The following is a 21407-nucleotide window of genomic DNA, read 5'->3' as shown; positions in this document are numbered from 1 at the left end:
TTTTTTTTTTTTTTTTTTAAAGCGCGTCAGCTGACTGTTCAGATGATGCAAAATCCTCAGATTCTTGCAGCCCTTCAAGAAAGACTTGATGGTCTGGTAGAAACACCAACAGGATACATTGAAAGGTACAAGTTCTTCTTTTCCATAGTCCTTATTTATCCTTCTATAATCAACATTGCAAGTGTACCTATTTTTAAGACCATCTAGGACTTACATTAGTAATAGTGGAAAGCTAATGTCTGTTAGTATCTATTATAGGATTATTGGGAGTTTAAAATTTTGCCGAGTACCACCAATTTAGAGTTGGTCTTTTCAAAGTTTGACTCTTCTCCACAGGAAATACACTGATCTTAACCATTTCTGAGATTTGTTTGGAGGTTTGCTAGAAGTGCACAGGATTACAAGAAATAATGATTTCTTATTTATTTCACTGGTCCTATAAATCATTAACAATAGCACATGTATCTTATTTTGCTTATAATTGTTCTTTTATACTTGGCTTTATGGTTTTAGGATCCATCCACATTGCTTTCTGTATGTAATCTCTAGTCAGTAGTTTCTAGCTTCTAAATGTTGTCACTTGCAGTGATTTGTGTCCACCATGTTCTATTATACGCTTATTCTTTGATGGATATCTAGATTGCCTCCAAGCTCCATCAACACAAATTCCATTGTAATGGTCATCTTTGTGCATGCCCTCCTAAAGAACTGTGTAAGAATTATTTTGGGTTATGTACTTACCTCATAGGGATTGTTATATGAGGTATGCAAACTTTAAATACTTCTAGCTTGCTTTCTAGAGCCAGTGCATTGAAGGTTGCTCTATCCTTGTGTCCCTGCCAGCAGTTGGTATCATTCGCCTTTATGGGTGTTTTGTTTTTTACCAATCGAAGAGGTACGGGCATATTTTGTTTTGTTTGTATTTTCTGTTGTCTACTGAGTTTTGAGCTTTTTTTCATGATTGTGAGCTTTTTAGGTTGCTCATTTGTTGTTCCCTCTGTCCATTTTCCTATTGGGGTTTACTGTCCTTTCCAGGAGTTTCTGTGTATTCTAGGTGTTAATCTGTCATCAATTTTAGACTTGTAAATCTTTCGTGTCATTTCTATTAACTTTATCCTTAGCATTCTCCATTAAACAGAAATCCTTAATTTTTATATTTTAAGGTTTTGACCTGTGGCTCATTCTTTTCAAGTTTTAACAAGTCCTTCCTAGTTCCTTCTGTAGTTCCTATTGACTAGTTTTGCCTTTCATCTTTAGGTCTTTAATAATCCCTCTAGAGTTCACCTTTGTATTTAGCTAGGCATTCAGGTTTTTTTGTTTTTTTGTTTTGTTTTGATGAGCTTGTTTTTATCACACTTCACCATGAACAGTTGATTTTTCGCCCATTTATTTGTGATACCACCTTTATTACATACCAGTTTCTTATAAACATCTGTGTTTGTCTTTGAACAGCACTCTTCTGTTTTAATTAATACCGGTTTTAATTAATATGGCTTTTTAGTATGTTTTAATATCTAGCAGGGTGATGATTTAATCTTTCTCCCTGTAGTATCTTCTTCCACCCTTTCCCCTCCCCCTCATTCCCTATGGAACACACTCTTAAGATTGGCTTAACAGTATGTAGACCTTCATCCCACATATGGTTGCTAGTAAGTTTCTAGGGATTTTCATAAAACAACAGAAAACAGCCCCTCTCAACACACTAAAATTTTTGATAAGAGTTACATTGAGTGTACATATTAACATGGTAGGGAATTATCCTTTTAATGTTACGTTGTCTCATCCACATCTTTGTATTTATTGAGATCATATTCTCTTACTCTAAATTTTTTTTTCAAAGTCTATTCTTGGTTAATTCCTGTGTACTTTAGTTGTGTTGCTTTTGTGAATGTAGTATCTTTTATTGTATCTCCATGTTAGCTGTTGATGTCAAGAAGAGTGCTATTGATTTATTTTTATTTATTTATTTGCTGTTGATCTTGTATCCAGAAATCTTGCTACACTTTGGTAGTAATTTGTTCTTTGTTCTTCGTTCTCCTCCCATAGGCAAAAGATCCTGTCTGCAAGTAATGGCAGTTTTAGCTCTAATCTTTTGTGTTATGTCACACCACGTTTATTTTTCTTTCATTACAGTATTGGCCAGGACTTGGCTGTACTGTGTTAAATGTTAGCATTAAACATGAGCATCTTTGTCTTATTTCCAGTCTGGAATGGATATAAAATCTCTCCATTACATTTGGTGTCTACGTAGGATTTTTTGTGACCTTTTTTTCTGTATTCAGATGGTCTTTTGACTTTTTCTTTGAATCTATTAAGTCATATTAAATACAGTTTGGAAATATATTTCAGATACTGAACTCACCTTACTTTCTTGGAATAAACCTACACTGTTGAGTTTAGTTTAATAATTTTATGTAAGGTCGTTACTCATTAGTGAATTGAACTTGTGTGTGTATGTACATATGTATGTATGTACAATACAGAACTTTCAATGGGATGGTAATTCCAAGCCCTGGTTTTAGAGTGAAGATTTCGATTGCTTAATGAAATAGACACAGCTGCTTTTACTTTTTTCCCTGTTTTCAAAGCAATTTGAATAAGATAGGAATTAACTGTTCGTTGAACAGTTGGTAGAACTCTTCTAAAAATGGACTTTGGCCTTAGGGGTTTGAGAACCCTTCTTATTTGAATTTGCTCTTTTCCTCTTTCCAGTTTCTTGAATTGAATGCTTGAATTGATTTTTTTTTTTTTAATCTATCTTTTATGGTCTTAATACTTTAATAAATGTTCTATGAATGTAGAGTGAAGATCTATATGCTGGAATTAGTAGTGCAAATTTATTAATTGTGTTGTTCAAGTTCTCTTTATTTCTGCTTATTGATTATCTGCCTGAACTAACAGTTTCTGAGAAGGATGTGTTAAAATTTTCTATTTAATCTCTATTGGTTGTGGATTAGTATATTTTGAAGCTGTATTATTAGCTATATGTTTGTGATGTATACATCTTGTCCTTCTGTTCTAGTTTACAAGACTAAAATGTCCTCTTTTGTATTTTGTGTTATTTTTGTTGTTGTTGTTGTTATGAATTCAGTTTTGTCTGATATTAAGATAGCTATTCCAGCTTGCTTTCTTTCTCTTTCTTCCTTCCTTCCTTTGCCTGGCATGTCTTTTTCCATCCTTGTATCTTATCTCTAGTAAGAAAGTTTGCTCGCTTCGTTATTAGTGGTTTCAAACTCTTTGCATTTCTTGAAGGTGGTATTGTTTTTGGACTTAATTGCTATTATTTTATAATTTATCGTACTTTCTTTTTTCCTCCTTTTCTGCTTTCCATTAAATAATTCTGGTTGTGTTCTGCTGGCTTCAAAGTTACTGCATTCTACTTTTTGTTATTATGGTAAAGAGGCTCAAAACCGAATACCCCTATTGATTTCTTAAATTTACCAATGTCTGTATTGTTTATAAATATACATCTTCTAGTCCTCTTTTTGTTCATCAAAACATCAGTAAAATTTACCAAGATATTTGGCTGCCCATATCTTATATAGTGTTTCCGAGTTGTTTTTTTTTAACTTTTTCAAAAATTACTTTTAATGAATGTAACGAGTATCTGTGGCATATTTCCTGAAGCCTGATAAGCCTCATAAAAAGTTTTTATTTTGTTTTATATCTGAATAATAGTTTGGTTTATAAAATTGTAAGTTCAGAATTCTTAAATATCTTAAAAATGCATTTCTTGTATATGGTGTTTTCTTTTGAAGCCTGATATCGGTCTGATTCCTTTTTTTTCATATGTTATTTGGTTTTTCATTGAATACATTTAGAATTTTCTTTGGTCTTTGATATTCATAAATTTCATTAACCTGTTTAGGGGTGAGAGTGAGGAGTTCCATATTACTTTGACTCTGAGAAATTTATTATTCATTTCTTGAGCTATCCATCTCCCTTCTGTCTTTTAGCTGTTGTTACTTTTGTCGTCCAAATCATAACTGTATGTCTTTCCTGCTGCCTTCTGGAGACCTTTTCAACTTTACTGGACTTCTTTCACTTGAACCTATCCAGTTTATCCTATTTGTTGGTTATATAATTTAGCTACTATACTTTTCATACTTAATATTTCCACTTTTAGATTTCTTGGTCTTGTTTCTTCCCTCATTTCCTTAAATACATTTACATTGTTCTGTCTAATAATACGGCTTCAGATGATAAATATTTCATTCTTTCATTAGAGATTGTACTCCTCAAGTGTTTAGTTATTTGGACTGAGAGCTTAGGCTCGTTGGCTGGTAACAGTTACTCCTCGGTAATCATTATTAAAGATCAAGCTTTGGTTTGTGATAGTCCCATGGAGTTTGAGGTGAGGGGATGGGATGAACCTAAGGAGAGCTCCAGTTAACTTAGACTCAAAAGTTGGCTGTCAATTCTAGGCAATTGTTTTTGGCTGCTTTGGAAAGAGTACCTGGAGTGGAGGGGTGGAGGAATGAGTGCTTGTAAGCTTTCAGCCAGTCCAGCTTTTATCAGCTGCTAAAAATGTTGGCACTGGGCTCTGTGAAGGGTGAAGGGGACAGGCACTGACTGTTCTAAGGAAAGTGCAGAATTTAAAAAGCTTTCTTCTAGCCTGTCCTCACTGCTACCCATTCTGGCCATTTCCTCCTTTTTCTAGGTTGCAGTTCACCCTGTGCAGTTGTTAGTCTCAGAAGTTGCCCATGCGTGCAAGTGCCTGAAATAGTTGTTTCCTTCTTAGTTCTAAAGTTTCTAGGGTTGAATTTTTTTTTTAATTTTTTATTTCTTTTAAGATAGGCTGTGGGGGTGGGCAGCACACCATGCTATTTCACTGCCTTGACTAAACATTAAGCTTTTTACTTTTAATTGTAAGAAATAAAAAAATGGTATCTGTAGATAATTTGTTTTCTACTTCTGATTATCATAACTAAAATAGTGGTTAAGTAAGAGAATTGTTTGAGTTACAACAATCTGCCTATGGCAGGAAATTCTAATCTGGATTCTGGATCTTTTGTACAGATTCCCTGAAGTTAGATAAATTTTGAGTGAAATGTTTTGGGTGGTAGGGGATTCCTAAGTTTAATCATACTTCCGGAGGCTTATACCCACCCCCTAGTAAATTGTATGATATATGAATTATATCTTACTAAAAGTCCCTTCATGGAACATAACAGTCATATTTTTAATAAAATTTCAAATTCCAAATTAAATACAGAGACTAAAATAAGAAATAATAGTGTAGGATACCATCCTTTTTTCTAATATACATATGTTCTCCTTTTCCCTAAAAATAGCTGGTATGGGTGAGATACACATACTTTTTTTTTTTCTTTTTAAAATCAAGGTTACTGTCATTATTCTCAGAGTTAAGATGATCAGCCCATGACTTTTGAACTTAAAAAATAGTCTGTTTTACAGCGTAGATGCCAGCATTGACAAGTCTACTGTTGAACTTGATTATAATGAAAGATTTAGGGTTGATACGATTTACATTCTCTTATCAACTTACTGTATCTATTTAAATGTTCATTTTTGAAATATTTCAGTCAAGAAGTCCATGTATTTATTTTAGTTACTTTGAGTATACGTTTTGCTTCAACTAGGAAACTATCATTCACTGACTTTTATGCTTTATTTTCGATATGATAGAAGTATGACTTGTATTTTACTATGATGCTGTGTAACTGGTGCATTCCAACCTTTCAGCTTGCCTAGGGTAGTTAAGAGACGAGTGAATGCTCTCAAAAACCTTCAAGTTAAATGTGCACAGATAGAAGCCAAATTCTATGAGGAAGTTCATGATCTTGAAAGAAAGTATGCTGTTCTCTATCAGCCTCTATTTGATAAGGTAATGCTTTCTATTATTTATCTGAAATATGACATTATAATAAAGCTCTGGAAATATAAACAAACTTGCAGGTGGTTAAGTCTTTAGGCCTCTCAGCCAGATGGTTATTAAGAGGTATTTGGGAAATCAATTATAGCAATTCAAGTTGTGGTATGCATTCATTAAAACTGTAAGCGTCTTTAACAAGAAACAGCTAGTTTCTGCCTTGGATATCAGTGTTTTTATGTAAGCTTTTCTTTTTAAATCATTTTAGCGATTTGAGATCATTAATGCAATTTATGAACCTACAGAAGAGGAATGTGAATGGAAACCAGATGAGGAGGATGAAATTTCGGTTGGTACCAACTTTGTGTTTTTATCCCTTGAAAATATTTTATTGTAAGATGGATAGTGAGTGCAGATGAGCCACTGTTAGACCTGGCACCATCTGTACCCAAATTCATCTGGATACAAAATTCATTTTCCCTTACATTTTTATAATATTTAAGTTTTATAGATTCATGTAAAATTTTCCTTTGAACTTCATGATGACATGCAAAGGATTGTTCTTTTCAAGTGATGAAATGGAGGCTATTTTTTTTTTTTTTAAGTTTATATGTTTATTTTGAGAGAGAGCGTGTGCACGCATGTGCGGGCGGGGGGGGCGGAGAGAGAGAATTCCCAAGCAGGCTCCACACAGGGCTTATCCCATGACCGCGAGATCATGACCTGAGCTGAAATCAAGAGGAACCTCCCAGGCACCCCTGAAATGGAAGCTTCTAAGTGACCTGCCTACAGCTAATAAATGGCAGGGTTGTGACACAAATGCAGTGTTCTGTTACATGACCCTGTTTCTCCAACATTGCTGTTTTAATGTTGGTTGATAAAGCAAATATAGTGTTTTGGTCAAGAACACCAAGGGGTGAGGCATTGGGTAAGGTATTTATTTATTTACTTATCCCCTGAAGCTGTAAAATTTTTTTCTCTAAAACTATTTCCCTATGGTTTATAATAAGGTTCTCTCCTAGTGGTTCTCTTTTTTGGAGGAGTATGGTAATTAGCAATATTTATAGAAGTAAGGTTTGGTATGGTAAACAGCAGTGTTTATACAATTGGACCAGAACTTATAATTTGATTGAAAGTTACAATTGGTGATTGAAGATATTTTGGTTTCTGTACTTCACCACTGGATGTAAGTTAAGGGGATGGGTAATATTTTATCAGAGGTCTGATCTAGGTATTCAGTAATGTATGCTGTCATTTATCAAGGAGGAGCTGAAAGAAAAAGCCAAGGTTGAAGATGAGAAAAAAGATGAAGAAAAAGAAGACCCCAAGGGAATTCCTGAATTCTGGTTGACCGTTTTTAAGAATGTTGACTTGCTCAGTGATATGGTTCAGGTAATTTTATTTATGATAATACCAGTTTACTTTTGAAGTGTAAATGGCTGTGATGACACTAGTCTCTCCGTTATTGACCTTTATGGAATGGTTGTGGTCTTCTGAAACCTGTGTTATCTGTAGAAGGGAAATGTGTCTTTGATGAATGTAATCAAATAAATTTTAATTCATTTTCAAAAATTAGATAATGAAATGGTCCCTTTGACAATTGTTTATCATTGAGCAATGTTTTGTTACAGTCTTGTGCCTTCTGTGTTTAGGTGCTTGGTATTGGAGATAGGAAGGAGGAGACTTAAAATTCCATTTGTCTTACCCAAAATGACTTTCTCAGTCTGAAACAAATATTCCAAGGAACACTTGCATTTTAAAAGAATAACATACAGATCTTTAACTCTTACAGTTGTCACTTTTTCTGGGAAACCAACCTAAATGTCTCCTTCTCTGGGAAACTTTTCCTGTCTTAATCAGAAGCATTTCTTGAGCCACTACCACCTGTGTGGTAGTATTTGTTGCCATGTAGTGTGATTGTTGGAAGTTAATGTCAAGAAAAAGAAATCTTGGAACAATGACTACTTCATTTCTACTTTGGCGAAGTAGAAAAGGACCCAGCAGAATGAAAGGAAAAAGAAGCTTCTGGAAAAGGAAGCGTTTTTAAAGCAAACATGCCTAAGACTTGGTTTTGTATTCTTTAGCCTATTCAGTCTGATGATGATGATGATGATGATGATGATGATGATGATGATATAGTTTTCTGTCGAGTCACTTTTTTTCTACCAATGGCAGTAGAAATAAGTAGAGCTTGTAAGTAAACTAGCTTTAGTATAAGCCATAATCTGGAGAGTAGGTCTTATGGTTCACAATTGTTATGTAAAACTTCCCTATAAATGTCTTAGTTAGCTAAGTGTTTTTGTCCAGTAACAACACTAATCCTAAAATGCCATGTTAGATATTCATTTTAATATTTTCCTAATTTGCAGGAACATGATGAACCTATTCTGAAGCACTTAAAAGATATTAAAGTGAAGTTCTCAGATGCTGGCCAGCCCATGGTAAAAGAACTTTGAAATAGTTTCAGTCTTGTAACATTAGATGTTTATAGGTAGATATACGGAAGTTTCTGAAAAGAGGTGGTACTCAAAGCTTAGAGATGGGGGTGAGAAAGAAGTTAAAACTTATACTTGGTACTCTTAATTGTTGGTAGGAAATAAATGTTTGGATGTTGATAATTGAAATGCAGTGTTTATTTCTTTTCCTCCCTCTGATCACAAAACTATTGTTGAAATCTCGTAAATCTTTGATACTAGATTAAAAGTAGGTAAAAAGTAATAGCAAGGTAACAGAATTTAAAAAAATACTTCACCTTAAAAGGCATGTGTCTGGGGGACATCTGGGTGGTTCAGTTAGTTGAGCATCTGACTCTTGATTTTGGCTCAGGTCATGATCCCAGGGTTGTAGGATTGAGTGCCACGTTCGGCTCTGAGCTGAGCATGGATCCTGTTTGGGATTATTTCTATCTCCCCCTCTACCCCATTCTCCTTCTCTTCTGTCTCTCTTTCTCTCTTTCTCTCTCTCCCTCCCCCCTCCCCCCCCCCCCCCCCCCCCCCGCTTCTCTTTTCCACTTGGTCTCATGTGCACGGTTTCTCTCTCTCTCTCTCTGTCTCAAATAATAAATGAATGAAGATAAATGGCATGTGTCTGAGAATTACATAAAACAGAAGATGTTAAAGGGCCCTCACTTCCCCCAAAACCAACAGGATTATGTGAAGTATGGGCAGAGCTACTACAGGCTATAGATTCTTTTATTGTGTGTGGCCCAGTTGGGCTTTTTCATCTGTCAAATTCAGGTTAGAGTAAGATTTAAAGTCCTCTTCGTGGGGATGGAAAACGGAGTATTTGGTCAGTTTATTCAGCTGTTTTAACCTGTTTTGTAAACATGTTACTAAATAGAAGTTATAAGCTGAACTAGGTTTTATCCAGTTTTATTTTGTACCTTGTTTTGCTTTTTAAACAGAATTTGGGGTTTATCTGACCCTTTCCCAGAGTGGGAAAAGTATTATCACCTAGAAGTTTATATGTTTATACAAATCAACAGATTAAGTTTTATTTACTAAAGCACTGATACTTATGATGTAGGAATTTCATTAGTTTTTATTTTTTTATTTTTTTTTAAGAGTTTTGTCTTAGAATTTCACTTTGAACCCAATGAATATTTCACAAATGAAGTGTTGACAAAGACATACAGGATGAGGTCAGAACCAGATGACTCTGATCCCTTTTCTTTTGATGGACCAGAAATTATGGGTTGTACAGGGTGAGTTTAATTTTACTACTTTCACAGAATTTATCTCTTTATTATACTTAGAATTTGTGATGCTTGGTATTTCCTAGTGTGTGTGTGATACATAGAGACATACATAGTTTATCACTAAACATTTCAGTAAAATGTTTTCTGGGAAGAGCTTACCTATTTTCCTAGAATTCTCCTTGGCTTTCGGTATTGCAGATAGTTGTCCAAAGGAGTGCATGTTTAAATTTATTGTACTGTGAATTTGTGCTAATTGTCAATATCTTATTGAAAAAATTTGTTGAAATAAAATTTTCTCTTTATATGCTACTAAAAACATTTGAGCCAATTTTTCCCCTCTAAAATTTGTAATTAAATATATTTAATTAGATAAATCATAGTTCTTCTATCAATTAAATGTAATATGTTAATTGTGATAGATTTTTTTTTCCTCCTTTGTTTTGCAAGGTGCCAAATAGATTGGAAAAAAGGAAAGAATGTCACTTTGAAAACCATTAAGAAGAAGCAGAAACACAAGGGACGTGGGACAGTTCGTACTGTGACCAAAACAGTTTCCAACGACTCTTTCTTTAATTTTTTTGCCCCTCCTGAAGGTAAACAGTGTTTTAGTTTGGGTATTGATGGTTGTTTTATTACAAGCTTTCTTTAATTTCTTACTCACTTGAATTTCTTTTCTCAATTTTGCAGTTCCCGAGAGTGGAGACCTGGTAAGTTAAATTGTTATTTATTTATTGAATTGTTAATTACATATGAAATTAGAGAATTGGTTCTCAAACGTGGGGAGTTGGATAGTTGCTACTTGAATTTTGTTCTGAGGCTTGCAGTGCATGGAAAAGACCATTATGCATCTGAAATTATTTCATTCAAAATGCTTATAGTGCTTCCACTGAAAAATGGAAAGGCTAAAGGCTTTCTTTTCTTTTGAGACTTGCAAATATTGTGTAGGGGATTCAAGTTGTTAAGATTGTAGTTTTCTTATTGAAACTAGAAGGTATTAAACCATTTGTACTGTTTACTAAACTCCTAACCATTCTGGTCAGAACTCTTTCTGTGTTATTCCAGTGGAAATATGGTTTCTTACTGTGGCCATGTATTATGTGACCATATGCCAAGAGCTGTGATTGTGCCTGTGTATGGCCTAGAAAGAGGAACAACCTCTGAGAGGTCTATACAGGCAGGGTAGGCTAAGTATGTTGTGAATTTGCTCTTCTGTTGGCCAGATCTTTGAACTTAAATTAACTCAGTTTAAATAGTTTTATACATATGGAATTAGAAAGTATGTTTTATTTTGAATACTTTCGAATTAGAATGGTTTTAGCCAAGGTTTGGACCAGATGTGTAAAAGGCAAGTATTTCTGCCTGAAAAGAGTAGTAAGTGGCTTGGCTCAAAATACCTTTTATAGGACAAAAAAGGGGGCTGTAAAGCAGCACCCGAATTTTAGGTTGAAAGACCTACCTGTGAGCATTGAGATAGTTTCATGCTATTTTCATGTCAGCAAATGGGTTGGAGTTTGTGTTCAAGTGATTTTTTTTTTTAATTTCTATTTCCAAATATTGAGGGTAACAAAACAATCTTGAGTAATTACAGATAGACTACCACCTGTGATTAGAAGTCTTTACTTCAAAGTCCACTGGCCCTTTTGTGTGTTTTTGGATGTTCATTATAGTGGATTATGTTGATGAATCAAAATGAACATTCATGGAATGTTTACTCATTGTTTGGTATCGTAGAACTTTAATGGAATTATTTTAATGTTGAAGAATGTCAGCACCAATTTTGTGTTGTGCTTTGTCATTAAATAGAAATCCTGGATTGACTTTGTATTTATTAAGTAGGATTCTTTCTCATTTGGCATTATATACCTGCTAGGGTACTACTTTTAGGAAGTGTGTAGTGATTCTCCATGTTTCATTATGTGTGATACACCTAATGTTATAAATCCTTAGATTCTTAGTATCTTAGTATTATTCTGTTGGGTGTTTTCAGTAATTAATATTTTAAAAGGAAAATTACAGTCCCATAACAAAGTTGCTTTTATATTTTAATTTTAAGCCAGAAAAAAACTAAACAATAACCAATTCTAATTTTTATTTCCCAAATTTCTCTGAGTATGTACACTGCATTGCTTACCTTTCTTTTTATTAAAAACTGTAGACCTAAGGTATATGTAGATGACTACTGAATCACACACAGAAGCTAATTTTAAAATGACGAAAAGTGAAGTTGAGTGTTGCTTCGTAGGATTTAAACTCAAGAGTCTTGCATGTGCCTAATTAAATAGCAGTTATTAAATTTTGTGCTTGTTTTTGTTTTGTTTTTAAAGGATGATGATGCTGAAGCTATCCTTGCTGCAGACTTTGAAATTGGTCACTTTTTACGTGAGCGTATAATCCCAAGATCAGTGTTATACTTTACTGGAGAAGCTATTGAAGACGATGATGATGATGTGAGTGAATCTGAATCCTGCAGTGAAATAATTTGGTGAGGGTATGATTGTCACAATTGATGAGAGGTTTAATGAATAGTTGTGATTTTTTAAAAGACAGAATAATTCAAAGGCTAATTACTGATGTCCTCTAGATAACTTTCCTGAATTGCTTTAAATATGTCCTCCTAGGATCTTAGACTTCTCCGAATTAGTAAAACTTTATTGTGTTTGGTCATTGTTGGAGGTCTATAATGCCCTTGTCTTTGACCAAACAAAAAACATGCCTAAGATGTTTTTTATTACTTAACATAAAAATATTAGGAAACATAGAATTTTTATCCAAAGGAGTATTAAACAACAATTAAGGTAAAATTAGGCTCCCCTCAAATATTTTGGATATCTTTATTGCTAAATGACAATCATTCCAGTAGGCTTTAGGTCCTTTTTGTGCAATGTGTTCACATAAGTACAGGCAGGTAATATTTATAGTAATAGTTGTCTGACCACACCCACGACTGTACTGTGTTCTTTAATTTTTTAGATCGTCAGATTTAGATAATGGCACTGAACTGATTCCTACAGCTATGTAATTTGTAATTAGTCACCTTAGGGAAAGTATTTTCCTCTTTTTAGATCTTAGTGGAGACAGTGATGGCTGTAAGTAATGCTACTCTCAAATGTTTGTTAGCTACATTCACACTTCATCCTTTTTTCCCTTTTTAGTATGATGAAGAAGGTGAAGAAGCGGATGAGGTAATGTTTACCAAATGAGCAAATAATTCTGTTTAACACATTGAGAAGCGAATTGAGTGACTTATGTATTCCTTTGCTATAATCATTACTCTGTGATACGGGATAAAAACTTTTTGGAAAAAAATACGGTTTTAGAATTCTACAGCCAAACAATGTATGTATAAGGTTTCAATAAATAAATTGCAAAACTCAGAACATTTTTTTTATTTCAAATAATTCTGTTCTGCTGCAGGGTTATCAGCTCTTTGAAGAAGTCAAAAGCTGCAGTAAACTTTTTCAACGTTGGCTGCAGTAAATCTTTTCAATAAAAGCTCTCTGGATGTCTCAAGTTGTGTTGGGAAATTTTTCATATTAGAAGCTTTCAAATTAAATTGCATTGTCACCAAACTCTGTAATCATGAAAATCTTTTGACCTATAGAGTAACTTGTATTAAAATTTCTCCATACATTATGAGCCATTTCTTCCTACTGTGTACCTACTTCATGGATGCATTTTGAACTTTAATATAGGAAGGGGAAGAAGAAGGAGATGAGGAAAATGATCCAGACTATGACTCAAAGGTGAGCAAAATTAGTGCTGCTTTCTATTAAATTTAAGGCAAGTTACATAAGAGTTGATGTTTCTTAATATAAAGTTTATTTTGTAAGTCTTATTGACTGGAGATATATATATATACATACATACATTTTTTTTTTAATCTTCACTGGTATTTCAATAGTACATGATATGCCAGTGTACCTTTCCTAAGAAACTTTTATTTTTGGTTCTGACTTTGTATTTTTCATAGTTTCAGGCTAAATAAACCCTAAGATTCTACTTCTAATGCACTTTATGTTGGGCTTTTTTTTTTTCTTCTTCTTCATAATTTTAAAGCATTTAAAATTACTTATTAGTGTTCTTAGGTTGTTTTTCCTCCAAAGGATAGGTTATAAACAAAGGTCAGTTTTTAAGTAACCTGAATGCAAAAGTGCTTGGGAATAGGGAAGCAATACTGTGTTAGATTCTCCCAACCACCTTTTTTCTGAGAGTCCCAGTCTGTTATTGAGAATTTGTCATATCAGGGCTAGTAAAGCCCATTGTCTCCCCCAAAATACAAAGTACCTTATCAGGATTCATTTGAAACTTAAGGTTTCTGTTAAATGTATTCATTCATTTGCTAAATTCTGTAAAATATCCAGAAGTTATTTTAGTGAGCAGGTAAGAGAGGGGGTAGTTAAAAATAATCTTAAATATTCTAATAGGTATGAATTACTCTTGAAAGTTAATATTAATGGAATTAGGATTTAACAATAATTGATCTATAAGAAGGAAAATACTGATAATATGACTAACATAAATTGCTTGGTTATTTTATTTTTTAAGATTATGGCTTAGTGTGTTTTATTTTATGGAATTCATTCTACAATGTAAAATTTGGGCTTTATTTTAGCATTTTTGTGACTTGCTGATATTTGAATAAATAACTTTCCATCATTGCTATATACTATTTCTTTAATTTGGCACAAATTTTGGTAGAACAGTGAGATAATATAATTAAGATAGTTTAATTACTGTTGAAAATTAACTGAAGCAGGTAGAAAAAGATAGATTGACTTGTTGTTTTCCTTTAACAGAAGGATCAAAACCCAGCAGAGTGCAAGCAGCAGTGAAGCAGGATGTATGTGGCCTTGAGGATAACCTGCACTGTAATAGCCTAAACACAACTATTATTTTCTTACAGCCTTATGTTTTTGTATTTTCTTGGTAGACTCAGTACTTTTTTTTAAAGGAAAGGAACTGATAATTTTAAAGACCAATTTGTTCTACTTAGCATTTTAACTGTAGTTTTTCTGCCAGCTCTATTGATTGCATAAATTCTTTCATGCATGTTCATTCATCACTACATGGTTTGGTTCTTCTGGAGTAATTTTTATCATGTAACAAAGAATTTATAGCTATGAAAGTGAACAGCCCTGTTAAAAGAACAGTTTTTTTGATTCGCTTATTTTTTTTCCCTGAAGAACCAAAATATTTTTTCAGCTGGTAATTGAATTGGGTTTAAGTTTGCTTGCACTAGCTGTGCCTTTCATTACTTTGTTGCAGAAATGCAGTGACTTAGACTAAGACAATTCATCATTTAAAAAACAAAAAACAGAACTTGTCAAGACAAATATGGTTAAGAATTTCCAGTAAGACCACAACTGATAACTTAGATTATTAATGGATTTTGTATTCTAGGTGACATAGCTAGAGATACCTAGTAAGGAAACCACAGTAAAGAAACCTAACTCATAGTGTGGTTATTGGTTACTATAGGGAGGTGAATAAAACCTATTTTCAAAAGTTAAGCCTCATTATTTTAACTGTACTTTTAAATTTAACCTCCATTAACTCAGCATCTTTTCTTTATGGTAGGGTCTACCTTCCGCTTCCCTGGAAAGGATGAATTTACATCATTTGACAAGCCTATTTCAAGTTTTTTTGTTGTTATTTGTTTGTTTGCTTGTTTTTGTTTTTGCAGCCTAAAATAAAAATGTCATATAATTTTAGTTCTCACAAGATAATGTCTTAATTTTGTACTAATTCAGGTAGAAACAGAGGCCTAGCTTGAATTAATAAGCATTGTACCCAGCTTACCATATTATGGAAGAAGAGAGTGTCAACTTTGGGAGAGGTACTACATCTACTAATATGAGAGGATAGAAAAGAAAGAGAAAATCTTAAATGATGTAATGTTTTTTTAAAAAAAAAGATTAAAAGATTAAAATTTTATTTCATTTGGTTAGAACTAGAGAGAAGGCCCCACGCCTCTATAGTTAATTCCAATTCTTACTGCTTAAAGTATGAGTATGTCATTTACCCATGCTTCTGTTTACTGTGTATTAAAATGGGTAGTACTGTTTACCTAACTACCTCACAGATATGTTAAGGCATATTAAGTTAAGTTTTATGAAATGTTTCTCAATCTCATTAAAAGCTCAAAAATATGAACCTGTTTGTACCACAAGTATAATATTCACGTTTTATTCATACCAGGGTTTGATAATTCAACTGGAAAACAAAGGTTTAAGTACCTCTATTCTGGATCTGGTCAGGCAACAAACACTCTTACAGATCTTTGTGTGGCTCCTGTCTTAATATAAGTGGATGGATGAACAACTCTTTCAAAAGGTCCAACGATTGCTTTTAGGTATTTTAGTTTATGACCATATTGTAGTGAAACACTACAGAGATCATGGGACTGAAGTAGAAAGAAGACCATTTTTAGGGAGGAAAATGCCATTAAATTTGAGACTTACAGAGCCACATTTAAAATACCTCAGGCTAATTACTGTTAACTTTTTGTGACAAGCCTAAAAGCTTTGACAGTGAGGGTGGATTAAATGGATTATGACTAGAGGATGGCCTAGAGTTCCTGCTCTTAATAAAACTATATTGAGTTTGTTTTTAGAGGTGACAGAGCTTCCTTTTTGAAAATCTAGTATTAAGATCTTGGAATGTGAATACATTTTGTTATTTGTATAATACTATTCATTCCTCTCCTGAGAATTTAATTAACTACTGGAAATCCTTAACCAGTTGCAATAGTTTGTAGGAGAAAAAAATGCCATGAAAACATCCTGTGTTTTTCCTCTTTATTTTCAAAATGCTTTTGGTTGCTTTAATTAGACATTCCTTGCTGAATTTTTTTTTGTACCCATAGCTCATCTGATCACAGCCTTTTCTGAACTCAGCCAATTTTAATCTAAAGATAGAATCCCATTTTTAATGAACTTAAGTAGCAAAACCACTATTTTTTTTTCTTTCACTCCTTTAGGTAATAGCTATTGCCAAAGTGAAGGGGCAGATATGATTTCATCTTGTTATATAAAGGGGATGTGGTTTGCAGAGGAATTGTTTTCTCATTAAAGTTGGCATTGCAAGGGGTATCAGTGTTCATCTACGCCATCTCTCCAGTTCCAAAATGGTTCTATTCCATTCTAGAAATTTGAAATATGTAATTTGAAATCCTTAATAAAATTTGCATTTAATTTTATAAAATGTACTGGTGATATTTTGGGTGGTTTTTAAAAATATGAATATATTTATATATACTTTTTTTGGAAGAGCAGAGAGTAGAGATGTTTAGAGTATGCTATTCTGTGCTTAGGCCAGGATGACCTGTGAATTTGTTTATTTCAAGAGCAACCTCCCAAGCCTTGCTAAATGGAGTTTGTTATTGGACGACTAGAAAGATTTTTACCCTTTGTTAACTACAGAGATTTTTGAGACACTTTGAATTTTGTCCTTACAGTTTCAGTTTATAGTTTCCCCTGGCTCAGGCACTGATTACCAAGAATTTCTATTTTTCCTGTCTAGAAATGGCAAAATCTTATATATATATAATACTTAGAAAATTTTTTTTTGTCATTTTATGGTCATTCAAAATATGGTAAGTAAACAACAGTTTCATAAATCACTTAGTTTTTTAGTTTAACACGGATGTCTGAAAGTTAAATTTATGTAATTTTTCAGAATTCTTTTCTCTAGTTCACTGAAGCAGTTATTAGTATTTCTTAATAGTGTGGAACTGGCTTACAGAGTAATACTTAAGAAAAATGGGATTCTACCTCTCTTTCCTTTTTAGCTCATTTAATAACAAACCTGAAAGGGGGGAGATACTAGCTTTGATAGAAGCATTTTCATTATTCTGTGAATAGGTTAATGATACTGATTGGTATATGATAAGGCCCCTACGATAATTGAATTAACTGTTCTTATTGCTGCTGCTTGTCAGACAGTATGAATTGGTGAGTTTATCTGAGTTGTAGGCCATTTCCATTATTAAAAATAAAAATAAAACTTTGAATCATTGTTTAAAAACCTTATACAATGCAGAAATATTAAACTAATATTCAGATATCCTTTGCTTGATTTCAGGGCTTGGTTTAGAATTTGAGTCCATTATTATGGGTTAGTCTTATAAAAATTTTAGTCTATACTTTTGACTAAGTCAAGCCAAATGTTAATTTTAAATGTATAGAGTAAGTGGATAGGTTAGAAGAAGCATATGTTCTTAATAGGAACCTTAGGAAAGAGAAATCATAAGCTACTTTAGTTGTTTTAATCTTCTGCACTGTATGTGTGTGTGTGTATATATACACATACACACACACACACACAACTTCGTAATTGTGAACTGGATTTTGTTTTGAAAATATGTGTTCATAATTTAGGTAATTTACTACTTAAAGCACTAAGTCTCATAGCTGAAAAGTAAGTGTAAATGATAATGGTGAAATTAACTAACTTATAGATATATAGTGGTGATTTTGTATACTGGTTTAAAAATCCAGGTATCAGAATATAACTTGGGAAAAGCCAAGTTCTTGGACTAATTTAGGAATCACTTATGTGACTTGTGAGAAATGGAAACATCTTTGGAGTGTGAAATTACTTTAAGGATGAGTGTTTATCCATGAGAAATTTTTAATTGATGTATTAATTATATTTAAAAAAATACAATACACTTTGTATCTTGTGTTTCTTCCATTTGACATTCTGTACTTTTAGGTTTTTCCGTTAAAAAATTAAGGTATTGACTAAGTGTAAAATAGATGAGAAATGGAGCATAACAATTTAGAAATAATAAATTGCCAGCAGGAAATAAGTCATTAATCCAGTTGCTTAATTTTCATTTTGGAAATTGAGAATTTGTAGCTTTTGTAGATTTCTTAACTGCTTGTTTTATTATTTTGAAATTCAGGAGAAGATGTTTGTTAAAAGTAGTTTTTAGTTCTTCGTGTATTTTAAACTTAAGCCAAGAAGAAGGAAATGGAGATAAATGACCAAAAATGGAAGTGCCAGAAGTTGACAGACCTCATATCAAGAGTTTAATGGTATTGGTATTCATAATGAAGTTAAGCAATTGTGGCTCTTACACATTTTTCATGGAGTGGTAAAGTTTCTACCAGAAGACTCAAAACTTAACGTGATAGCTTTTAGCTGGGATTTCATTTGTGTAGTGAGACAAGGAGCCTTTGAGCAGAGCAGTTCAGGGGAAGGTACTGGAGGAAATACACTGAAGGTCCTGAAATAGGACAATCTAGGGCACATTCAAGGTGTTGAAAGAATGGATGGAGATAGAAGGGGCCAAGCCATGGAAGACTGGGCCATAGAAGTCCTTTTAAGCGATTTAAAAACACTAAAAACCACCTGTTGAGTACTTCCAAGTGAGGATGACCTTTCCATTAAGGCAGTGTTTAAACTAAGACATGATAGATCGTGCAACTCTCACTCTGAAAATATAGTTGAAAGAATTCTTGTGTATTCTTACATCACCATTTATTGATTTTGCTACATAGCTCCATATTCTTACGCACACGTATACACATTTTTTCCTAAACTATTTGACAGTTTGTAGACATCCTGTCCTTTACATCCTCCAAATGCTGTTATCTTCTCAGTATGAAGACATTCTTGCAGAATCACAGTACAAGTAATCAAAATCAGGAAATGTTACTGTGCAGTAAAATTTGTTTTGGCCAGTGAAAATAGATTTAAAAACAATGCATACTGAATACTTGTAAGGTATTCCAACACAGTATTTTTTCCTACCCTTTCTCCAGTCCATATTTGTAACTACCGTCATCAAATAGGTGGACCTAGGAATGAGAATTGTAGGTGAGGTTGCTTTGTAGGAATAAGAAACTATGGATAAAAATGGAAAAGATCTAACTTTAGAGTAAAGCCTTATAAGCCCCTAATCTAGTGACTCATTTTTAAATGTAGGAATAAAATAGTTTTAAATTGGGTAGTAGAATGGTTAAATACAGGCTTTGAGGTTCATCTATCACTGTTCAGCCAGCTTCATTGTTTTGATTTGTGAAGATTGTGGTGAGCACTAATAACGTGTTTGTGCTTGGAGTGCTCGGTGTCTATCTACATATAGATACATATGTAATAAGCATTTAGTAAATTTTCTTCCTAAACAAGAAAATCTAGGACTTACAGTTGGGATCACCTTTTACATTGATTTTTGGCATTTAATTTTAGAAACAGTTGATGTGGTTTTGTTTTTCTAAAGGCAAAATGGCTCTTGGCTAAGAAGTGCCCTACTTGGTTTACAAAAGAACAGGGAGGCTAAGACTGGATGGTAGACAATAAACCTATTCCCCCGTTTTAAAGTTTTCGATGTAAAAATTAAAATAGAAAATTTTTCTGAAATCAGCTAGGTTTTTAAAAAAATCTCATTACCTATATTTTGTTTTCATATGCTGATTTTTTTGCCTTGGCCTGCATCCAGAAACTAGGGTAAAATTTATGGAGTCTGATAGTATTTAGATAATGCTCCAAAACACCCAAGTTGTCACTGTTCAGCCCTGACTTTTACCTGGGACTCTGGACATTGCAACAGAGGACCTAAAGGTGGACAATGAGATAGGTGTCTGTTTTGAAATCAGATGTGATTTTAGACTTCAGTTAAGCTAGTCAATGTAAGTTTCAAAACTAAAAGCAAAAACTCCTTGCTATTCACTTGGCTTGGTGAGTGGGCCTACAACCTTTAGGATAACTTCGATATCAACAGCCCAGCCTATGTAACCTGCATTTGCACAGTCTGTCAGCCCTGCTTGGCTACCTTTTCTTTCACCTTTTTCCTGGCACTAGTCTTGTGCATGTATCTTACTCAACATAGAGTCTCTTTGCATTGATTTAATACCTACTGTGGTTGTCCTTCAGTTCTGAATTGGTTCTCCCAGTTTAAGAAATTTAGGGATGTGTGCTCACTGTTGAATTTCCCAACTTGTAGTACTGGGCCTGGAAGATGGTAGGTTACAGTAAGTTTTTGTACATGTAGATCAAGTAGGATTTATCAGGACGCTTTTCCATTATACCAAGCCATTCTATTGTATGAGGTCATATAGCAAGATAATGATGGGTTCTCATTAGTTCAGTCTCCCTAAGTCAATCAAGATACTCCCAAGTTCCTTTTTAGTGAAATTCCTACATGCTGGGTGGCTTATATTGAGAAAATAGACAAAGTTGGGTTGTGTTGGGTTGGGTTTTAGGAGATCCTGGAGAGTATCGGTAGTTGCAGTTACCTAGTACTGCATAACAAACCACTCTCAAAACTTTAAACATTGAGATTTATTTTGTTGACTGCTTGATAGTTCATGTCTGCTGTACTGAGCAACATTAGGGGCAGCTTTTGAAGGATAGCGACTGGAATCATCTGAAGGCTCTTCATGCACAGGTGCAGGTGGTTGATGCTGGATGAGCCCTCAGCTGGGATGTGGCCGGATCACTGCTTTCTGGTACCATACCTGGGTTCCAAGAGTTGCATCTTTTTTATGATCTAGTCTGGGAGGTCATCACTTCTGTACGCTATTGGTTATAGAATCAGTCACAAATCCACCCAGGTTTAATGCTGGAAGAATGATAAGATTTTGAGTAAATGAACAAATCTTTTAATGGCCATGGTTTTTTGTTTTTTTTTTTAATGTTTTGAAAATAGAGTTGGCTACAACAGTTTTCCAAAATGACCAGAAACCTAGAAAGTTTAAATTACATACTGTATGCCTGTTAATGGAGAAAGAATGTTTTATTCTATCATATTAGAATCTTTTATCATTTGACTATTCTTGATAATTGAGGTTCCCAAACATACACATAATTAGCTCTTTTAAAAAGACAAAAAAATTTTTTTTAAATTTTTGAGAGAGGGACAGGGTGTGA

The 21407-nt window shown here is 33.6% G+C and overlaps 1 protein-coding gene across 5 annotated transcripts in view; it reads left to right on the top strand.

Moving 5' to 3' along the window:
- NAP1L1 (nucleosome assembly protein 1 like 1) overlaps positions 1 to 16733 on the top strand; it is a 33255-nt gene extending 16522 nt beyond the window's left edge. Inside the window, exons 4-16 of one of the 5 annotated variants that reach the window (XM_027071214.2) lie at positions 23 to 125; positions 5707 to 5848; positions 6102 to 6182; positions 7100 to 7225; positions 8203 to 8274; positions 9397 to 9536; positions 9978 to 10123; positions 10218 to 10237; positions 11855 to 11977; positions 12683 to 12712; positions 13223 to 13273; positions 14327 to 14398; positions 15108 to 16733. In XM_027071214.2, the coding sequence (XP_026927015.1) occupies positions 23 to 125; positions 5707 to 5848; positions 6102 to 6182; positions 7100 to 7225; positions 8203 to 8274; positions 9397 to 9536; positions 9978 to 10123; positions 10218 to 10237; positions 11855 to 11977; positions 12683 to 12712; positions 13223 to 13273; positions 14327 to 14362 (1070 nt within the window). In that variant the 3' untranslated portion in view covers positions 14363 to 14398; positions 15108 to 16733. Of the gene's footprint in view, positions 1 to 22; positions 126 to 5706; positions 5849 to 6101; positions 6183 to 7096; positions 7226 to 8202; positions 8275 to 9396; positions 9537 to 9977; positions 10124 to 10217; positions 10238 to 11854; positions 11978 to 12682; positions 12713 to 12944; positions 13041 to 13222; positions 13274 to 14326; positions 14399 to 15107 lie in introns of those variants that run through there. The other 4 variants (XM_027071213.2, XM_027071212.2, XM_027071216.2 and 1 more) reach the window with 4 other exon arrangements.
- The last annotated feature ends 4674 nt before the right edge of the window (positions 16734 to 21407 follow it).

The sequence above is a fragment of the Acinonyx jubatus genome, chromosome B4 (assembly GCF_027475565.1).
Source record: "Acinonyx jubatus isolate Ajub_Pintada_27869175 chromosome B4, VMU_Ajub_asm_v1.0, whole genome shotgun sequence".
In the NCBI taxonomy this organism is placed as follows: domain Eukaryota; kingdom Metazoa; phylum Chordata; class Mammalia; order Carnivora; family Felidae; genus Acinonyx; species Acinonyx jubatus.
Note: the sequence above shows the minus strand (reverse complement) of the source record. Positions and strands in the feature narration are given on the sequence as shown.